This window comes from Pogoniulus pusillus, chromosome 3 (genome assembly GCF_015220805.1).
Source record: "Pogoniulus pusillus isolate bPogPus1 chromosome 3, bPogPus1.pri, whole genome shotgun sequence".
Taxonomy (NCBI): domain Eukaryota; kingdom Metazoa; phylum Chordata; class Aves; order Piciformes; family Lybiidae; genus Pogoniulus; species Pogoniulus pusillus.
The window spans coordinates 24,841,997-24,861,774 of record NC_087266.1 but is presented as its reverse complement, the minus strand read 5'-3'; the positions used below and the strand labels follow the sequence as shown (position 1 = coordinate 24,861,774).

At 41.7% G+C, this 19,778-nt stretch overlaps 1 protein-coding gene across 2 annotated transcripts in view; it reads right to left on the bottom strand.

The window, feature by feature from the left end:
- Positions 1-19,778, bottom strand: part of FRY (FRY microtubule binding protein) — a 211,660-nt gene that overhangs the window by 114,430 nt on the left and 77,452 nt on the right. For both annotated transcript variants that reach the window (XM_064172809.1, XM_064172802.1), the window contains exons 4-10: positions 10,306-10,445; positions 8,331-8,421; positions 7,794-7,873; positions 7,614-7,694; positions 5,905-6,073; positions 3,086-3,178; positions 2,893-2,991 (exon numbers count right to left, since the gene is read on the bottom strand). In XM_064172809.1, coding sequence (XP_064028879.1) covers positions 2,893-2,991; positions 3,086-3,178; positions 5,905-6,073; positions 7,614-7,694; positions 7,794-7,873; positions 8,331-8,421; positions 10,306-10,445 — 753 coding nt within the window. The remainder of the gene's footprint in view (positions 1-2,892; positions 2,992-3,085; positions 3,179-5,904; positions 6,074-7,613; positions 7,695-7,793; positions 7,874-8,330; positions 8,422-10,305; positions 10,446-19,778) is intronic.

Here is a 19,778-nt window from a genome sequence, read left to right as displayed (position 1 = left end):
ATATGAACAATCAAATGTTGCTTATGGCAGTATTCTACATCCAAAGATGTGCCACAATTTTACAGACACACAAGGCTAAGTTCTGTCAGTTAACTGAGAAATGCAGGGAAATAACTAAACTTTGTAATAGTAACAACAGGACCTACAGAGATTGTTGGGAATTGTGAATGCTCAGATACCTATTGTGCTTGTTTGAAGCAGGCTAGAATGTTTTGGTGAGAAGAACTAGATTACAGGCTGTGAAAGGAAAACAATGGTGATGTCTGCTTCCCTCACTGTCTTGCTGAGAAGTATGGGAAGAAGAAATGAAAACATCAGATAACACTCTAGACATTTTCTCTCACTCTTGCTTGGGCTGCTGGCCCAGCAACATCTTACTCCCTAACCTCACCTTCCATTTGGCCTAACCCACTTTGCTTCATAAGCTCTTGGCTGAACCTCTATTCTTCCTTGGGACTGGGGTAAGGTTGAGAGGGGCAGGGGGAAGGTGCAGGGGTGGTTGAGAGCCTCTCCTGGGGACTCAGGTTTCTGGGAGGGCAGTTGTGTTTCTGTATTACTTTTTACCTTGTATATTTCTGTATATAACTGTATATACTGTAAATATCTGCTTGTAGAGTGTGCTAGTTGTAAATAAATAGCTGTATTCATATTTCCAGAGCCGTCTGAGTCTAGTCTGGGTGATTTCTAAAGTGTGGGGGGGTGGGGAACACCCAAACTGTCACTCATCAAAGTCTGCAGTTACAACATTTACTGAGAGACATGTCAAACACCCTAAAGAACTGTGCCTGGATCTGCTGGCAGTTACATCTTGAGAAATAAAAGATAAAAAGAAGCAGGGCAGAACATACAAGTTCAAATACTGGAACCTGTTCTCTTTGCCAACAGAAAAAAAAGGGTTAAAATGCACCTACTGATTTTGAAACTGACTTTGCTCTTTTCTCAAGGCTTTTCTGTTTCAAATAAGGTCTTCATATCAAATAAGAACTTTATCTACTAGTCAACAATCAGTTAACTTCATCTTAAAGACCAATGGTTCTCAAAACTAACTCTAAAATTCTAACTTCAGTTAGAATTCAAGGTATAAATACACCACAAACCTCAACTTCTATTCCTGTATTATGTAACATAAATTGTCTGTAGCTGGGTTAGACCTAGTTTCTTGAGGAAATGTCAAAAGTACACTTATTTTTATAACGTTCATGTCCAAAATACATATGGGAGAGGAGAACTGAAGTCTTCTCATGGAAAACTTTCTTACAATATTAACATTATGAGCATAATAGTTGACTACTTGACAGGGTCACAGAATTTAGTAGCATCCCAAGAGTGTTATGGCTCATCCTAAGAAAAGTTGTAGAAGGGAAAATACCATCTCCTGGAGTTTCCTAATTCTCTCCATTCATTAACAAAAGAACCTCAAGGACTAGCTTATGTGAGATACTTTTAGACAGAAAGTGACAAGATGAATGCTCCTATCCTGCCTGTAAAGTAAGTGCACCAACTCAGAATACACTAATCTTGAAGAGGAAAGTCCTCTTCAAACTCTAAAGAGTGCTTTCTTCCTGCAAGTCTAGAAATATGCACTGCAGCTATTTCTGCCAACTGTTTGCCTTTCCCCGCCTCCTCCTCACAAAGTTTGTATTTCTAATCACACCCTCACAAGAATCTATTCTATTTTGTCACCTTTAACTATGTAGCCTCCAGTGTGGTATGTGTAGACAAGCAATCAAATGCAAAGCCCCAGCTGTGCAATCCTTTCTGAAGCACATACTGTTGACTTTGGAAAGTACATCTGCCAGTTTGGGGAAGTTCTACTTAGTATAAAAACTGTACAGCAAAGCTTTTACCCTGCTGTAGTTTCAACAATGTTTCATCTACTCTGCTGAGTTAAATAGAGCCACACAAACACAAGCAGAGTGAAATCAGAAATCCATCCCAAGAGTCCCACAAATTGAATAGAAAAAAAACTTGAACAGGACTGTGCCCCAGGAGATGCTCTGACTCTCCCCTGGGACTGATAAAACGGGGCAGAGAGCTCTGCAGTCCTCCCAGCATATTCATCAGCGCTAGCAATCAGCATTTTCTGAGAGCTCTGGGAACAGTGAAGTCTTTTTGACTTTCCCATAAAATAAGGGAGGACAAATGACAACTTTCTTTACTTATAAGGTCCAAGACTTCAAAACGGATTAGCTAACATCACATTGCTGACATGCGCTGACCCAGTTGGAGAGACAGACTGCTTAAGGCGGCCAGCATCAAACTGACTCAGATCCTCATTTAATTCAGATCAACTCATGCTTCCAAAAATACACCGCAGTGCCACTGTTCATCTCACAGGAGAAAGATGAAATGGGGAGCTGCACAGTAGCCAAGTCACAGCTTTGAAAGGGCATGTGTTATACATTTTTTTTGTTCCTACAATGTATTGTCCAAGCCCCGTGAAAGAGTTGTTCCCACATGCCTCATTTGTTCTCGCTTGACAAGAAGTGAACTCTATTATTTCTTCTCTCCTAAGGTTCACACATAGCAAGTATGAGAAAATCATAGAATCAGAGAATGGTCTGGGTTGGAAGTGATCTCCAAAGGTCATCTAGTCCAACCCCCTCTGCAGTAAGCAGTAAACAGTAAGCAGGGGCACCCTCAACTAGAGCAGGCCACTTAATAATCACAGAATCAGAATCTGAAAATATCTGTTTGATTCAGACTGATTTAGATTGTATTCTGAATAAAATACATGCGGTCATTTTCTGCAAACAGAGTAACTTTCCCTACAATAGAAATGTATTGGTCATAAAGCTCAATGTAGAAAGAAGTTTTGCAATTTCCCCAGAGTCTTGCTCAGAGATAATTCTGACAAAGGCTTTCAGCCTCTGCTTCTCAAGGGTTACTAACCAGTGAGTGCTTCTTTCGTGAGGAAAGTTCAAGTGTTGTATCATACAGGCTTTCAACAAAGTTTCTCAGACAGGGGACATTCACTTCATTTTTAACAGCCTGAAAGAAAACGTCACATTAATAAAACACTATTTCACAAATTGGTTTATATAATTTAAAGAAATTATGCAAACAACCTGAAAAATAAACTCACAGCAGCTACAGGGACAAGAATTTCGACAAACAGTCCTGCCAGTGCATGCTTGATATCTTTGTCTTTAACTTCAAGGAAATAGTGTGCACATTCCTAAAACAGAACAAAACAAGAAACATAAATTGTGTACCAGCTGGAATAAAGACCTGTAAATGTTTGCTGAATGCACGTCAAGTGTCAGTGACTATTTTTATCTGGCAAATTGCTTGTTTTGAAGAAGGCATGAAGCAGGATGCAAGTCAAGATGAAGGATCTGTTACTCTAAGCATGATTATTCACAAACTCTCCACTGATTCCAGCTGTCCCCAGTGGTGTTTGGGGATGGAAAGGGGCTGACCCTGTGCCTCTTCTGTGTAACCTTCAGGAGGTGGAGTAGAAGCCTGCATGGATCACTTTACACAATGCTTTCTGGTAAGGTACTCAATGCAAGTGACAATCTTACTGTAAACATTTTTGGATAGGTTTCACTGCTAGGATCCATTGCAGATTAAGGGTCAATGCAGAACTGTGCTGTGTGAGGGAAGAGAGCTGTGGCGCAAACCACCACGATTTCCAGCCTGCAACTGGGAATTGAGAGAGAAAGTAAGAATGTGCTTCTGTCCTAAACACGCAGTGAACTACTACCCACACAGCTGTGCTGCTCAGGAAGCGAGGGAGGGGAGATAAGCATCCACCCACTTGTGTGCTTCTGAACAGCTTCTCTGACAATGACAAATTATGTTGCTTCAGCTAATTCTCCACCTCTGGGTCCAAGGCTCAAACAGCCACTGACTTTAAAAGAAGGGTGCCCCACTGACCTCTTTCCTGCCCATGTGTGCAAACAGTTCACACTTTGCAGTCAGGAAAAGTCATGCATGGTATAATCAGGACTCTACATCACTCAGCTGAAACCCCTGTGCAAAGGCAGTAGCGTTCTTCTGTAGTCCATGGTGGAAAATCACATGGAGTCTACTCCTAAAGAAGAGCTGCTGCGACAGAACTTGTAGCTGAAGAACTGCATGTAGATAGTAAAACTAAGATAAACTGCCTGAAGAATAAAACTGTATTTCACCAAACTGAGCAAACCTGTCTTTCATACATATACAGTGCATCTTAGGATGCATTGTAGCATGTAGAAAAAAAAATTGTGCTCAGATATGGTAGTCAAGGAATGTAGAGAGCCAACTGAGTACTATTACACAGGAGCTTTACCACTGGTTTCAATAGCAGTGACACTGTGACCCAGCACTGCTGTGCTACAAACCATGTGATCATGAGTGTGATCCCAAGAAAAAGTAGGAGAATAAAAAGGTTAAGATAAATAGACCTGCAGGTGAGAACAGAATGAATTGTACATTACCAACAAAAACATGGGCTTTAAAAATACGTAAATGGAAAATATTGTCTTTTCTTCTGTGAAATGACATAATCTACTAATTTAAAGCACTGATGATAGTCAAACTGCGCTTGGTACTAGTGGGTCTCAAACTGGGTGGACACAGAATGTACTCTACAGAAGGGGGGTGAAGGTGTGGTGAAAACAGACAAGACAGCTTTTGCCTCAGTTCTTTGTCTCTTCCTCTGTATTTTTCTCCATCAGAAGTTCCTCTCTTCTCTGGCAACCATGTAAATGGCTGAAGATTCACTTCGTAGGCAGTAAGCAGCAAGGGGGACATAATTAGGCAAGGATATAGGGCATGGAAAAGGTGTGGGATGGCAGGGTGGAAAGTCTGGGGTTTTTAGAAGCACAACTTTTTGATGGTGGGTGAGATGCAGGGACTAGGGTATATAGCTGATGAAGAGCTGGTATGGAATGATGCATACTGGAGACTAGAGACTGGAACTCTGAGGTTCAGAACAAGCAAAAGTAGATGCATATACGTTTAGGTGTGAATAACACACGGAAAATTTACTGGAGCATGTGAGAGTCTAAATCCTCTCTCTCGTTCATCATCAAAGATAAAGATTGCATCTCTCTCCCTAATCAACAAAGATAAAGATTGCCTTTGTTACCTTCCGGGACTCAGACTCGGTGCTTGGCCTAAAGCTCAGCGATGCAAACCAACAGACAACGCCTTCGAAACCCCTGGACCTCAGCCTGGCTGAAATGCCCTGGATGCCTACATTTTATCTCAGCTACCCCCAAGGGAAAAGGTTTATGTGTATGCAGGGTATGGACAGGTACAGCCCGGGAGGGGGCGGAGGCCCTCCCCTCGCTGCCACCGGACCCCTGAGAATGCAGGAGAATGCACAGGAAGATTCCCTGGGGAGCTGCAGCCGGACACTGAGCAGAAAACTGCATAAAAAGGCAGGAGGAATGCCTGCCAAGGTGTGGCACCTCCATCGGACCACCAGTGGCACTCCCAGCAGACCACCACCGGCCCTTCTACCAGACCACCAAGGGCGGACCACCACCAGAGCTGCACCAGCACCAGAAGAACCCCTGAGGAACTCCACCGAAGATCATCCCCAGGCCACGCACCCGTCTCTCTCTCTCTCCCCTCCACCTGCGACTGAGGGTAATGTGATCACAGCTCTTTTCCTTCCCTGCTTCTTCTCTTCTCCGTCGTTCTCTTTATCTCTCTCTCTCCCCCTTCTCCCCTCTCTCCCTCTGTTTTGCCCAACCTTATCCTTTAATAAATAGTTTCGTGGTGATAGCTGGTCTCGTTTGCACCTGAATTTCACAACACGGAAATCCGTAAGAACAGGTCTTGCTCCTCTGGACAGAGATACTGTTCATCTCTGCTCTCTCGACCCTGACAGAGTATTAGAAGAAGAATGAAGTGGAGCCCATCCTGAAAGGTCTGAGAACCGCAGTTACACACTTAAAAGAGTTTTACCTGCATAAACTGAAGAGAAGCTTCAAAGTCCTCCACAGGGTACATCTTAATGCGAAAGAATTTCATTCCCATTATAAGACTGATAATGCTTTGAACTACATACGGGCTTTGTTCTTTATGCCGTAACTCTTTCAACTCTGCCATAAATTTCTTCTTTACAGCAGGAAATCTAGGAATTCACATTGGTTAGTTACAAAAAAGCAGAGATTAGCATTTGAAATGTATTGTAAGGTATATAAATGGGGGGAAACCGAAAGAAAAATCAGCTCTGGTTACAGAACAGCATGTCAGTCAGTAAGTGAATAATTTTTGGGGGGGTTTAGTTCTCTTTCACTTCTGATACACTCAGAAAATGAAGCATATAGCCTGACTTCAGCTCCTTTAGAGAACTACATCTTTTACATTTTCTTACAAGTGTCTCTTTTACATAAGAGCTAACAATATCATTAGAATATCCCTCTCATATGGTTTTAAAAAATCCAAGATCAAAGAATTTTTTTTCCAAGTACACGCAACTTTTTCAAAATAAAATGCTTTAATGATTAAAATATACTAATAGGTTGTTCCTTTCTTCAGATTTTTTAATAATAGCTACTATAGTAGTAACAATTAAGGAACAACTTGCAATGGAGGAGTCTGTGACCATTTTTGATCTCCTCTACAGATCTGTTGGAGATGTCTTAAGAGGCACACTATCCCTAAAAATAATATATAGGAAAATCATCCAACAGGGCCTCTTGTATTTTTTGAGAGAAAATGAGAAGAATGTTATTTTCCCGGGCACATGTAGCACATACCAAACTTCCATCTCTCTATCAGAGGCAACAACAAAAGTAACAGGTTGGCAAGAAGCAGCCCATTGGGGTCTGTAGCAAGGCCCTTTGGAATCACGAGAAAAAACACCAGCATTTATGGGGAATAGGTGTTCTTTATTTCTGACATTCAACTTGAGGCTTTGGATCCCTTTTTGTCTCTGACCCAGCCAATTTAAAAGCTCGGGTAAGGTCTTAGCTGAAGTCTGTTAAAATTTGTATGATTTCCAGGAACTCTAACTGGTTTGGTACATCAAGCTAAGCTGACTGGTTTTGTAGAACAGACTCCCTCTCAACCAAGCTGTCAGTAGACAAAGATCACTGTGTTACAGCAGTAAATTTCACCCTCTGCGTAGTTTGTAGTATAAGCTTACAATATTTTATTAGGTACAGGAGTTTCTGAATCTCTCTGCTTCTAGATGCAAAATTTAAGAACTGATCCCCAAAGTGTTTCATGTCACCTCCTCTAAGAAGTACAGGGTGAAGGATTCAGAAGCAGATGCATTAAGTTCTGAACTAACTTCAAACAGATTTTAAAATCTTGGTATGTTGGAGGATAGCCATTTTTAGGTTTGCCCATCTAAAGAAAAAACAGTATATAGAAAAACAAAATAATAATTAAAATAACTCTCTTCATCCCTCTGGGCTTTCCACAGACGTCACTGTTGAGATAATAAAAACAACACTGCTGTAGTTGAATTTATTCAGCATCATTTGACTAGATGCAGAAAGCCTGTGATTCCCTGGAGTCCTAGTGATCTAGAATACCTGGACGCATAGAGGGCACACAAACTGAAAATTCCTATGCTATCTTTGAGAAAATCAGAGTATTCATATGCTAAGTGAATAGAATTTCTCAGATTTATGGGGGGAAGTATGATATTCAGTTTTGCTTACTTGGCTTGAGCTAGGACACCTATTACTTCTGCATACAAATCCGCAACAATGTGCATATTTCCAGTGTTAGGACCAAGGTACCTAGCAAGAGACAAGAAAAAATTTTTGATTGAGAAATCACACTGCTAACACAAAACTGCAAAAGAATTCATAGAATCTGTGTGTGAAAAAGAGCCTTACCCTTCTTTGTACTTAAAGTGCTTGAAAGCCAAGTTAATAACATCATGTACCAAACCGTCTATAACAGGATGAAGTGGAATCTGCAAACACAAAATAAAACATAATGAGTACACATATATTACACTTCAAGTTGCATACCTTAGGGCTAGCCTTACTCATGGGTATCTTCCAGTAGAAATACAGTACTAGCTGAAATAGCATCAGATCAAGAATACAGTATTAGCTGAAATAGCATCAGATCATAGCATCAGATCAACAAAACAGATGAAATGAGACAGCCATTTAAAATTTACTTAGTATTTAAGGGAAATACTTAATCTCTAAAGACTTGGCAAAATGAAAGCTATATGAACAGAGAATAACATGGCTCCTACACATGCAAGAGAGACAGCAGTGAACAAGCATGCAGGATTATTTCTTTTTTTTTTTTTTTAATTAGACTATTAAAGATGGAAATAGAAACATGAATCTTATAATTCGGTGCTATTGATAATTGCCATAATTTATTAGTTAACAGATAATTTAAGAACTCCATACCTGTTTCAAAACTTCTATTAATACTAAAGAAAAAATAAAATCAATAGCCAGGTCTCTTCTCTCCATTAAATAGTCCCTCTGCTGTTCATCACTGTGAAATCAAACCAGGAAACATAGTATTTAGCAGATGTGTCATATTATACATCTTCTTCACTTACAGATAACAGGGGATTCTGTTCTACCTTTTAGATTGCACCCTAGCATTTCAGAAAGCAATACACTGATGTGCTCTCAAAATCTGAGATAAGTAGGCCAAATCTAACCTGTGACTTTCACCTTATTTCAAATATTTAAATGTCACTCTCCTCTTCCTCTTTTTTTTTCTGGTTTAAGATGTTTTTAACAGATGTTTTTTAAAAGAAAAAAACCCAAAACAAAAGCAAGGAAAACTTTTGGATCCTGTATTCCAACATGTGTTTCATTTCTGTTTCCTTACTGATAGCAGTTCTCAAACACACTTTGGAGGCAAACATAAATTATTTCGTGCTATCAAATTAATATTTACACTTGTGACAGATTTTGAAAAGTGCCTTAAAAGTAGTGAAAAATTCATAACCAAACTACTTCCTCTTTCTAAATCTGCTCGTTCCAGTGCTATTTCTTTAACTTTGGCATTGCCTGTCAAATGTTCAAACACATTCCTCATGCAGAACACCACAGAGGAATAAATGTATGAGATGAGAAGCGTGCAATACAAACTTTAAAAATAGCCATAGGGTCACCTGCTTACAACTCCAAAGTGTACTGAAAGGATAACATAAACCACACAATGTTTCTTGTAAAATTAAGTGTTAAAGGGAATGGTTCTGCAGTGCATGTGAGGCAGTAACAACTGAGTTAAATGAGATTATTGTTTTCATAATTTCAACTCAATTATTATAAACATTGAGAGCTTTGGTGATTTCAGTTGTACTCCTGCTTACTATAAAATATGCACTGAAGAATTCTGCTTGATTGGCAATGAAATAAATTACTTGTGCTTTGGTTTTCTTGATTTCACATTAACTGGACAAAGGAATAGTTATGTCTTTCTGTAACAGTATCAGTTGACAGAATTTGAGTGGAGTCTGCGAAGATATCTATTTATGAGCAGGTGATCCTATATCAAGTTGAGAAGTGGAGGCACTTCAAGGCCTCCACACAAAAGCAGACATCTAATTGATGGATCAAGCCCTCACATTGTGTACTTCTACTGGCACAAAGAGTTGGAAGACTCCAATTCAGCTTTGTGTCTACCTTGACATCTAAAACTAGCTTCTACTTTTTCATTCCAGCAACTACTGCCTTCAGTAGTTACTGGATTATAACGAAATCCTAATGTGAAAAACTGCCTCTGCATTTCCAAGTACCAGGTCTGCCAGTGCTGATTCTCCTGCTGCATCACTAAAGTGTGTAAATATAGTACCACTGTACTAAAAAAACCTGCAAGCTTGAAGAATATACTTGTACCAAACCACCTGACCTCAACATAAACGAGGAACAACAATTTGTTGCCTTATCACTGAGGATCTACTGCTATTATAGGAGATCAAAATATAGTTTAGTCCCTTTGTTTTTAACAGCTAAATCAATGTTGCCCTTTTATTCACAATATTTTGGATTCAGAATAGGTGCATGTGAAATTTCTGTGATTAAGCAGAATGCTGCATAGAAAATATCATTCATCCAAGTGTCACAGAATTATTGCCTGCTCACATGAGCAAAGAAGACAGACAGAGTTTAGACAAACCACTACTTAAGTGACATTATAGCACCCAAAAGAGCAGTAAGAAATAACGTTTGAACTATCAAGAGCACAATTTTAAAGACACAGTTACTCTATTCATCCAGAGGCTGAGAGAAAAGCTCCAGAAGAGATGACAACTTTCAAGCAACTGGAGTATCACTGAAGTGTTACAAAAGTTGATGGGTGAAATGAAATACATTTTACCTTAGAATCTGAAAATAATGTATGTATGCATATTCAAAATCATACCTTTTGGATTTAGTGCTTGTTCTTGGTCTGTACTCATGAGATTCATCTTCTATGCCATTTTGTCTTTTATACCAATCAAACAAAGTGCGCAGGATAGAGGGTAGACAGTATTCTGAAAGTGAGCTCATCGAATTTATTACCTATGGGGAAAATGCAACAAGTCAACAGGTGTTGTTCAAATCTCCTTAAAGACAAAACACTCATTTAAGGGTTAGACATGTTCTTCCTTGTTTGAGATCCATGGTACAAGCTGTGACTTAATATTCTGCACTTCCTACTGAAACATAACCAAAACCACAATAATGGGCTGCATGTTGATAGTGTCTTTCCCCAGACAACAGCCAAATGCATAAAAAGTTGGTATTACATCTTATTACATCACAAAAACCTATCTAGTTCTTCAGGGGGGTTATTTTTATTTATTACACAATGTTTATTTGAGTTTTAGCACATTATAAGGCAAGAAAAGGTGATGAATCAGAGGTACTGCCCTCATGGGGGGGTTGCAACGAACTGCTGGATACCCTTCCTGAAACTCAGAATATATTGAGAAACCCACAGGCTCTGCAATCATCTTAACCAACTCAATATGCAGAAGGCTCAAGCACCTGGTAACTTGGACTTCTCTTTCATATACAGGAAAACATTTACAGTTTCCTGTGCCTTTATGTGCATAAATAAGAAAAAATGTTTAAGATCAGTCCTTAAAAGCTCCTTATAAACAGCCCTAGTGGCATAATGGAAAAGAATATTACTGCTCACTCACTACAAACTATGCTGCCAAGTAAAGAAATGTCACTGAACATGTAACTACTGAACTACAACATGAAACTTCCTACTACAGGAAACCATAAAGTTGCAAAACATTAAAAGATCAAAAGCTAGGGTAAAAACAATCCTGATTATTATACAAAAGGATTATATACATATTGCAACTGAAAGTTACAGCTACAGCATTTGTCTACAACTATTTAAAACAGCAATAAATCGTTCCACATCCAGTTGGCAGCCAGTCACTAGTGCTGTGTCCCAGGGGTCAGTGCTGGACCCAGTCCTGTTTAGTACCTTCACTGATGATTGGGATGAGAGGATTGAGTCCACCATCTCTAAGTTTGCAGATGACACCAAGTTGGAAGCATGTGTTGATCTGTTAGAGGGCAGGAAGGCTCTACAGAGGGACCTGAACAGATAGGCACAGTCCAGTGCCGTGAGTTTTAACAAGGCCAAGTGTCAGGTTGTGCACTTCAGCCACAACAACCCCAAGCAGCACTACAGGCTGGGGACAGAGTGGCTGCAGAGCAGCCAGGCAGAGAGGGACCTGGGGGCGTACTGGTCAACGGCTGACTGAACATGAGCCAGCAGTGTGCCAAGGTGGCCAAGAAGGCCAATGGCATCCTGGCGTGCATCAGGAACAGTGTGGCCAGCAAGACCAGGGAAGTCATTCTGCCCCTGTACTCAGCACTGGTCAGGCCACACCTTGAGTACTGTGTCCAGTTCTGGGCCCCTCAATTTAAGAAAGATGTTGAGGTGCTTGAATGTGTCCAGAGAAGGGCAACAAGGCTGGAGGGGGCTGGAGCACAGCCCTGTGAAGAGTGGATGAGCGAGGTGGGGTTGTTCAGCCTGGAGAAGAGGAGGCTCAGGGGAGACATTATTGCTCTCTACAGCTACCTGAAAGGAGATTGTAGCCAGGTGGGAGTTGGTCCTTTCTCCCTGGCAATCAGTGACAGAACAAGAGGACACAGTGTCAAACTGTGCCAGAGCAGGTTTAGGCTGGACATTAGGAAGAAATTCTTCATGGAAAGAGTGACTGCCCATTGGAATGGGCTGCCCGGGGAGGTAGTGGAGTCACCACCTCTGGAAGTGTTTAAAAGGAGGCTGAATGAGGCACTTAGTGCCATGGTTTAGTTAATTAGGAGGGTTAGGTGATAGGTTGGATTCGATGATCTTGAATGTCTTTTCCAACCTGGTTAATCCTGTGATTCTGTGATTTGCAACCACCTCAAGATCATGCGAGGCTTGATCCTCCACAGTGATGAGTAGTATGAGAACCACAGTATCACAGAGTGTTAGGGGTTGGAAAGGACCTTCAGATAATCGAGTACAACCCCTTTTCCAAAGCAGGATCACCTAGGGCAGGCTGCACAGGAATGTATCCAGGCAGGTTCTGAAAGCCTCCAAAGAAGGAAGACTTCACGAGCAATCTGGGCAGCCTGTTCTAGTGCTCGTCACCCTCACCATAAAGAAGTGTCTCCTTGTCTTGTGTATGTTGTACTCATTACTTGTCCTACCACTGGACACCACTGAAAAGAGACTGGCACCTTCATCTTGACACCCACCATTCGGGTACTTATAGATGCTGATAAGCTTCTCTTGAAGTATGTACTTCATGTCAAGTGCACTTAGTCATTAACTCTGCCAGGTATATTCACCTGCTCAAGTTTAAACCAGTATATCTCAGTGCCTGTGGACCAACAGTAGAGTTTAAAGTCTCTTGTAAAACCAAGCTGTGTGAACTCCGTGACGAAGATGAGCAGAGCTGAGAGACTGATCACCTCACATGCAATTTCCAAACATTACCAAGGCCTTCAATAAGAATTTTTGTGGATGACAGTTAATTTAGATCAGTAACTCCAATTTCTTGTGCAGCTTTTTCAGCCTCAGAATTCAATTAATTTGCAGTGATCACGGGATATTAGGGGTTGGAAGGGACTTCCAGAGATCATCAAGACCAAGCCCCTGCTAGAGCAGGACCACAGGAACACATCCAGACAGGTCTTGAAAGTTTCCAGAGAAGGAGACTCCACAACCTCCCTGGGGAGCCTGTTCCAGTGCTCTGTGAGCCCCACAGTAAGGAAGTTCTTCCTCGTGTTGAGGTGGAACCTCCTTTGCTGTAGTTCACATGCACTGCTCCTTGTCCTATCACAGGACACAAGTGAGTCTATAGCGTCTCTCTTAGCAGCCAGCCTTCATATATTTATATACATTTATTAGATCCCCTCTCAGTCTTCTCTTCTTCAGACTAAAAAGCCCCAGGTCTCTCAGCCTTTCCTCAAAAGGCATGTGCTCCAGTCCCTTAACCACCCTTGTAGCCCTTGTGGCCTAAAGCTGATGAGACACTTTGAGGGTAAAATCTTATTGTTCAGCTACTATAGTTTAAAATCAAATATGGAGCATTGCAAAGCTGTAGCAACTGCTCCTGTAAAAATTAAACTGTCTTTAAAAGCAGTATTTTAGGAGTTCAATCCAGTGTTTCCAATACACATTATTACTTGAAATATGAAACAAATTGCTGTGGAAGATGGCACGAAAGCAATCCTTGCAGCAATGACACGAGGCCTTTCATGAGGAATTACTACAGTAGCCTAGGCTCAATTATGCCAAAGCCTTCAAGCCCAAGAGTTCAGATAAGTAGTTATAAGCCATGAATCACCTAGTGTCAGTGCAAACTATTCACTGTCAGCTGAGATCACTTAGGCATTTCAATCACTTCTCTATTGCTTTTCTGAAGATGACATAGCAATGGTTGTTAATTATGAGATGCAGTGAAAAACGGTTTGCTGGGGAACATTAGAACATAGTCACAGAAAGGCTTGGGTTGGAAGGGACCTTTAAAGGTCATCTAGTCCACTCCTCAAGCAGTAAGCAGGGATATCTTTAAGTATGTCAGGTTGCTCAGAACCCTGTTCAACCCGACCTTGAATATTTCCAGGTATAGGACATCTACCACCTCTCTGGGCAAGCTGTTGCAGTGTTTTACTACCATCATCATTTTCTTGTACCTAGTCTGAATCTACACTTTTTCAACTTAAAGCCATTCCCTTTGTTCTATCACAACAGGTTCTGCTGAAAGGTCTGTCTTCAAACAGACTGAAAAGCTGTTTCAATCAAGTCTTCGTGCATGTTTAATCACATACTTATGAGTGTTGTTTTCTAAACCCCAGCTACACAATAAAAGCCAAAGGGATTCTTCTAAGTCTCTTCAAGCCATACTTTCTCTGCTAAATTTACAGTGTGTGTCTTTAGTAGGGATAAAAGGTCAATATCTGTATTTTTTTTAATATTTCTGTCATTTCACTTTTAAGACAGGAAGGAAGGGTGGACTGGGCAAAGACCTGGCTCTCAGGGAACAGGAAGGGAGGGAAGTCTAGCCAGCGTGTTGGTTACTCAACCCTTTCATTTACTGGAAGTAAGTCCAGGAGTGAGATGAATTCTAGCTCTGTGCTGCTCCTGAAAGGGAGTGCACAGATGTACAAATATGTCCTTGTTGGACAAATGATCATGTTCTTCCATCATAAATGAACTACCTTCTGTATAGCTTAAGGATAAGAAAGCTGCCACAAGTAAGGAGCTGTTTAAAACTTGTGTTCACAGAGCATTAAATATACTTTATGTAAATGCTTAATATTTGGTTTGGACTAATATGCAAGAACAAATTTAACAAAATCCAGCCCAGATGTCTTGCTGTGATCTATATACTTTTGTAGAAGTCTTGCTATATTGTCAAAATACAAATATAAAAATGTTTCCACTAATAGCAGATAGATTATTACTTTTCTATTTCATATATGGATTTCTATGTCCTTTAACAGCAAATGTATTCAAAAGTGCATTCAGCACCAACAGAATCATTAATGTCTCAGCTCTGTGTTTTTCTCATATTACTACATGTCAGTATGCAAATTAAATATGCATTTTAGTGCCATTTTAATAATTGATAGAGTTGATTTATTTTTGGTAAATCTATTATTTGCTCAGTGTCTGCACATTCTGCTTTTGAATTGTTCTTGTGTATACACCAATTAATGGATATTAGGAGTGAGATTTTTACACTTTCTATCAATGCTACTGAAAGCATTTGATAAACATTGTCTTAGCTATATTTAGGATACCCAGAGCCATGCAACAGTCTTTCTTTCACATCCAATTTGTATTTTCCACTTCAGTGTACTTCTCAGAAAGTCATATAACTAAAAGGAGTACAAACTGTTGGGTATTTAATGCTGAAACATCTGCAACAGGCATCTCATATCAACAGTTTCGTAGGAAAACTAAGGCCTTGCTTGTTAAGTTTTCACTTCCACGACCAAAACATGACATTCATTTTGTATTTTCATATGGAAAAATGTCTGCAGGTTGGTCCAAGATTACATAGTGGCCTTTTTCTGCCTCCAGTGTTGTCAGTTCATGGAACATTTATATACCGCAGTAAGAACAGGAGGTTCTTTAGTAAGAGCTGAGAAAACACTAATAAAAATGCTTCCTTGGGTGAGGATAAGCTTCTTGGATAATTACATTTTTTTTAGTCCGCCTTTTGATCTTTTCATATATTGGCATTTTTATGGTTTCCTGTAATAGGAAGTTTAAGTAATAATTCAGTAGTACTGTGCTAGTTTGAAGCAGGCTAGAATGTTTTGGTGAGAAGAACTAGATTACAGGCTGTGGAAAGGAAAACAATGGTGATGTCTACTTTGCTCACAGGCTTGCTGAGATGTATAGGAACAAGAAATAAAAACATAGATAACCACTCTCACTGGGGCTGCTGGCTGAGCTGCTTCTTACTCTCTAACCTCACCTTCCATTTTGGACTAATCCACTTTGCTTCCTAACCCCGTGGCCGAACTTCCATTCTTCATTAGGACTTGGGTAAGGTTGAGGGGGCAGGGGGAAGGTGAAGGGGTGGTTGAGAGCCCCTCCTGGGGACTCAGGTTTCTGGGAGGGGAGTTGTGTTTCTGTATTACCTTTTACCTTGTATATTTCTGTCTGTAACTGTATATACTGTAAATATCTGCTTGTATATTGTGCCAGCTGTAAATAAATAGCTTCATTCATATTTCCAGAGCTGGCTGAGTCTAGTCTGGGTGATTTCTAAAGTGTGTGGGGGGGGCAGGGAACACCCAAACCATCACAAGTACATTTAATAACAGCACAGAGCATGCTAACGCTGCAGTGGTAATGCTCTATGCCAACAGGCAACTAAATATGCCTAATAAAAATAAATTAATATAAGTTTTTTAAAATGGTATAAATATATTCAAGACCATATGGAAAAAAAAATCTACATATTTTCTTGTACACATATTCTATCTACATACATGTATACCTAAAAAGGAAAACAGATTATTCAGTGTAAGGAATCCAGTTTGTTAGGCTAACTGTGGGACATTCTGCAAGTCAGGATAAGTAAGATTACTTCATGCATTGCTCAAGATACTATTATGAGTTTGAGGAGGGTGGTGCAACTGGCAGTCTGACAGAACCCACAGGACAATACTGTCTGCCTAATAGGAGGCACTGACACTACATCCATACAGAGAAAAACAGCTCTGTCTGTGCAGTTAGGTCCCTAGATGCTGGATCCATCACCACCATCAAGTTGCATTCCCAAAAGAGTGCCTGAAGAAAGGGCAAGAAAAAAAATGGATTTTCAGGGAGCCAGAGATAAAGCTGTTTAGGGGAAGTAAGCAATGCTTTCATAATAGTTTTAAATGTTTTGGAGATTTCAGTGTGAAACTTGATGCTGGTTGCTCTAAGTAGCTAAAGATCTCTTTGGCTCATTGTAAGTTGCCACAAAGGAAGTTTTTTGGCTGGCTGTTGCCATCTCTGAAGCTGACTTGCAAAAGCCAAATTTTAGATAAGATTGTGACTTACTTTTGCTGCTTTTGAAATTACAGTTATGGGATGCAGCTCAGATATTTTTAAGTGACTAATGATCTGATCATTTCAGCCTCAGCTACCAATATAATTCAAAACAAGAAAAATGTCAAAAGAAGGAAAATTATGTTGATGTGACAGTGTGTCATTTTCACTTTCATTGCCTTAACAGTGAAGAGTCAAAATCAACTAGACACTAAGACTAAGTGCCTCATCCAGTCTTTGCTTGAACACCTCCAGGGACGGTGACTCCACCACCTCCCTGGGCAGCCCATTCCAATGCCAATCACTCTCTCTGCCAACAACTTCCTCCTAACATCCAGCCTAGACCTACTCCGGCACAACTTGAGACTGTGTCCCCTTGTTCTATTGCTGGTTGCCTGGGAGAAGAGGCCAACCCCCACCTGGCTACAACCTCCCTTCAAGTAGTTGTAGACAGCAATGAGGACCCCCTGAGCCTCCTCTTCTCCAGGCTAAACAGACCCAGCTCCCTCAGCCTCTCCTCATAGGGTTTGTGTTCCAGGCCCTTCACCAGCTTTGTTGCCCTTCTCTGGACACGTTCCAGCACCTCAACATCTCTCTTGAATTGAGGGGCCCAGAACTGGACACAGTACTCAAGGTGTGGCCTGACCAGTGCTGAGTACAGGGGAAGAATAACCTCCCTTGTCCTACTGGCCACACTGTTCCTGATGCAGGCCAGGATGCCATTGGCTCTCTTGGCCACCTAGGCACACTGCTGGCTCATCTTCAGCCTACTATCCACCAGTACCCCCAGATCCCTTTCTTCCTGGCTGCTCTCCAGCCACTCTGTCCCCAGCCTGTAGCGCTGCTTGGGGTTGTTGTGGGCCCAAGTATAGAACCCTGCACTTGGCCTTGTTAAATCTCATCCCACTGGCCTCTGCCCACCCATCCAGCCTGTCCAGGTCCCTCTGCAGGGCTCTCCTGCCCTCCAACAGATCAACACCTGCTCCTAGCTTGGTGTCATCTGCAAACTTACTGATGCAGGACTCAATCCCCTTGTCCAGATCATCAATAAAGATATTGAATAGGACTGGGCCCAGCACTGACCCCTGGGGGACACTGCTAGTGACAGCTGCCAACTGGATGTGGCACCATTCACCACCACTCTCTGCACCCAGCTCTCCAGCCAGTTCTTGACTCATATCAGAGTGAATCTGTCCAAGCCATGAGCTGCCAGCTTTGCCAGGAGCTTCTTGTGGCAGACAGTGTCAAAGGCTTTGCTGAAGTCCAAGTAGACTACATCCACAGCCTGCCCCACATTCACCAGGCAGGTAACCTGATCATAAAAGGAGATCAGGTTGGTGAGGCAGGACCTGCCCTTCCTAAACCCATGCTGGCTGGGCCTGATCCCTTGGCCATCCTGTAGGTGCTTTGTGATGGCACTCAATATGACCTGTTCCATGACCTTGCCTGGCACTGAGGTCAGGCTCACAGGTCTGTAGTTTTTCAGTTCCTCCTTCCAGCCCTTCTTGTGGATGGGTATCACATTGGCAGCTTCCAGTCTTCAGGGACCTCTCCAGTGAGCCAGAACTGTTGATAAATGATGGAGAGTGGCTTGGCCAGCTCATATGCCAGCTCCCTCAGCACTCTAGGATGGATCCCATCTGGTCCCATGGACTTGTGAGGATCCAAGTGGCTCAGCAGGTCCTTTACTGCTTCCTCCTGGATTAGAGGGGGACTATACTGGTCCCTGGCTCCATCCGCCACTCCAGGAGTCCAGCTGTCCTGGAGACAACCTGTCCCACTATTGAAGATTGAGGCAAAGAAGGTGTTAAGCACCTCTGCCTTTTCATCATCTCTTGTTACTATATTCCCCTCTACATCTAATAAGGTGTGGAGGCTGTCCTTGCCCCTTCTTTTGCCATTAATATATGTACAGAAACATTTTTTATCCTCCTTAACAGCAGTGGCCAGCCTAAGTTCTAAATGGGCTTTTGCCTCTCTATTTTTTTTCCTACAAGACCTAATGACATCCTTAAACTCTTCCTGTGGGACACTTCCCCTTTTTTCCTAAGGTGATACACCCGATTTTTTTTTCTTCAATTCCTTCAGCAGCTCCTTGCGCATTCAGTCTGGCTGCCTCCCTCATTGGCTCATCTTCCAGCACAATGGGACAGCCTCTTCCTGCACCTTCAAGAATTGTTTCTTGAAGTAGGTCCAGCCTTGCTGAACCCCTTTGTTTTTAAGGGCTGTTTACCAAGGAACTTTCTGAGTTAGTTCCTTAAATAAGCCGAAGTCTGCCCATCAGAAGTCCAGTGGGGAGGTTTTGTTGATGCCTCCCCTGGTTTATATTGAAAACTCCCTAATTTCATGCTCACTGGACCCCAGGCAGCCTCTGACCACCACATCTCCCACCAGCCCCTCTCTATTTGTGAGCAGCAGGTCAAGCAGGGCTGCACCCCCTGCTAGGCTCACGTAACAGCTAAGAATTTGTCCTCCATACACTCTAGGAACCTTCTAGACTGCCTCTTCTCTGTGGTGTTAAAGTCCCAGCAGATGTCTGGCATGTTAAAGTTGCCCACAAGAACAAGGGCAAGTGATTTTGAGGCAGCCTCTAGCTGCGTGAAGAATGATAAATCAACCTCTTCTTCCTGGTTGGGTGGTCTATAACCAACTCCAACCAAGATGTCAGCCTTGTTGGCCTTCCCCTCTAACTCTTACCCATAGGGACTCAACCCGATCATCCTTGATCTCTACTTCCATGACATCCCGTGCCTCCCTGATATGTAGGGCCACTCCTCCATTCCTTCTCCCTTTCCTGTCTCTCCTGAAGAGACTGTAGCCCATTGATCACAGCACTC